Source organism: Bison bison, unplaced genomic scaffold (genome assembly GCF_000754665.1).
Source record: "Bison bison bison isolate TAMUID 2011002044 unplaced genomic scaffold, Bison_UMD1.0 scf7180017864524, whole genome shotgun sequence".
In the NCBI taxonomy this organism is placed as follows: Eukaryota; Metazoa; Chordata; class Mammalia; order Artiodactyla; family Bovidae; genus Bison; species Bison bison.
Genome location: NW_011495075.1, coordinates 1,629,743 through 1,632,011, shown reverse-complemented (window position 1 = coordinate 1,632,011; position 2,269 = coordinate 1,629,743). Strand labels below are relative to the sequence as shown.

At 47.0% G+C, this 2,269-nt stretch overlaps 1 protein-coding gene across 1 annotated transcript in view; it reads left to right on the top strand.

Annotated features, from left to right (window-relative positions):
* CAMSAP2 (calmodulin regulated spectrin-associated protein family, member 2) overlaps positions 1-2,269 on the top strand; it is a 98,926-nt gene that overhangs the window by 92,335 nt on the left and 4,322 nt on the right. Inside the window, exons 14-15 of the mRNA XM_010831073.1 lie at positions 931-1,003; positions 1,727-1,842. Coding sequence (XP_010829375.1) covers positions 931-1,003; positions 1,727-1,842 — 189 coding nt within the window. The remainder of the gene's footprint in view (positions 1-930; positions 1,004-1,726; positions 1,843-2,269) is intronic.

Below are 2,269 nucleotides of genomic sequence, written 5' to 3'. Positions count from 1 at the left end.
TTGTGCTTCATCCAATCCAGCATTACCTGGGAATTAGATATTCCTAAAATATATTTTACTATTATTGTTAGTTTCTTTGTTACTTTTTCTTTTTTTGAGTTTTTTTTTCTTATAGGCACTCACTTATTACCACTCCACTGTTTAGGAGTAATTAATTTTATCCTTTTTCTTCTCTCGATTTTGTTGAGATGTGATTGGCGTTTAGCACTTTGTGAGTTTAAGGTGCATAGTCTAGTGATTTGATCTACATGTATCATGAAGTGGTGCCCACAGTAAATCTGCTGAGCATCTGTCATCTTGAATAGATAAAACATCTCAGAAAAAGAAAGACACGTTTTCTCCTTGTGCTGAGAACTCCTAGGGCCCGTCTCCCAGCAGCTTTCGTGTGGAGTGTCACACAGCGGTGTCAGGGAAGTTATAGACGAGCATCTGCTGTCCCTCGGCCTGCGCGCCGGAGGACGTTGCCCCTTCACCCAGGCGCCCTCCCCCCGACTCTGGCATGAGTTTGTGTGTTGTTGAAGTACAGTTGACCTACAACACTGCGTTAGTTCCTGTTATACAACAGAGTGATTCACAGTGGTCACCAGGCTTGATCTAGTTAATCTGTCACCGCACGAAGAGTTTATCTAGTGACTGACTGCACTCCCCACGCCAGACACGCCAGCTGCCTGACTCATCATCTCATAACTGGAGGTGTGTACCTCTCAGTCTCCCTCACTTATTGCATTAGTTCTCAAAAGTAGGCTCCTTGCCCATTTTAAGTAAGTTGTGCGTATATGCGTGCAAGCATATTATGTATCTAAAACGGAAAAGAAACTGTACCAGCTAAATTTTCATACACTGGTATTACCTAATGAACACTCTTCTCTAGTTGCCCCTTTTAAATTTCTAATTTTTGTTCAGGATCACAAATCTGTCGTGTCTTTTCAGTCTCGAGCCTTTCTCTGGCATCACTGAACACGGGCGATAACGAAAGCTTGCAGTCAGGGAAGAGGACCCCGAGGTGAGTCACAGCACAGACGTCTCCTGAGAACAACGTTCTCAGTAAATGCACCATAATCGTGGATGGTCGTAAGTTTTGCTGACTTGGACAGTTTGGGTGTCTATAAAAAATACACATATAAAATCTTTCAGTTTTTTCCTTTGGATTTTAGATTAATGACATCAGTAGGGTAGTGCCTGTATCTGTTGGCCAGCCACTGCTGACTGTTGGTACAGTCGAGCTTGAAGCGGAACATCCTTGTGTGCAGCGCGCCAGCCGCTCTAGTCTCCCCCTCTTGTGACTTAGGAAAGCTCCTTTGTACGCTCCCTCTTTCTCAAGGATGTGTTGGGTTGGCCAAAAAGTTAGAGGTTTCAAACCACCTTATGGGAAAAAACAGAATGAACTTTTTGACCAACCCAGTATATGTATTAGAAGCTAAAAATCAGTATTTCCTGGTCTTGCGAAGCATGTTATAACATAGCACCCATATAAGAGAAGATTCCTAGTGAAGGTCGTAAGGTACTGTCAGTTGTCCTGTGGGAACGTCCATCTGTCCTCCACAGGTATTCAGGGGGGTGCCCACTGAGGTCTCGGTTCTGCAGCTCTGAACGAGACAGAATGACCACCGTCTTCTTCTTTTTAAACCTCTGAGTTGAGTTTGGTTGGCACTCACCTTCACCCTCCTGAGCCCCAAATGCTTTTCCTCTGTATGGGACGTTACAGTGCACGTCTTGTATTACTCAGGTCAGAGTCTGTAGAAGGCTTCTTATCTCCAAGCCGGTGTGGCAGCCGGAACGGTGAGAAGGACTGGGAGAACGCATCCACCACGTCGTCTGTGGCCTCAGGGACGGAGTACACAGGTGAGTGCCCGCCCATCCTTGGGAAGCATTTGGCCAGGGGCTGAGACGCGATGCAGGGTGCGCTGCATGCAGAAGACAGATTGGAAACAGTGGCTGAGGCGGCGGTCACTTTCAGGTAAGTCAGTGTCTGTGATTTGGTTCCAGTCAGAGTGGTGGCAGCTTGTCCCAGATGAATTCAGCTTCAGAAAAATAGCAATATCCCTCAGCCCTCAGCCCCCGGCTTCTCCCTTAAAAACCCTGCTTGTCTCTGTGTTGTAGTCTGGGTCTGAGGCTGTCTCAGTTTGGTCTCCAGAGGTCCCTCCGCCCTACGTCAGTCATGAGTGAGGGGAACAGCTCAGCTCCGCCAAGTCCTTCCCCGCATGCTGGGCCTTCAAGGTCTGGACCTAGAGCAAGTGTTGAGAGGCTCTGAAAGATAAAGGAAGGCCTT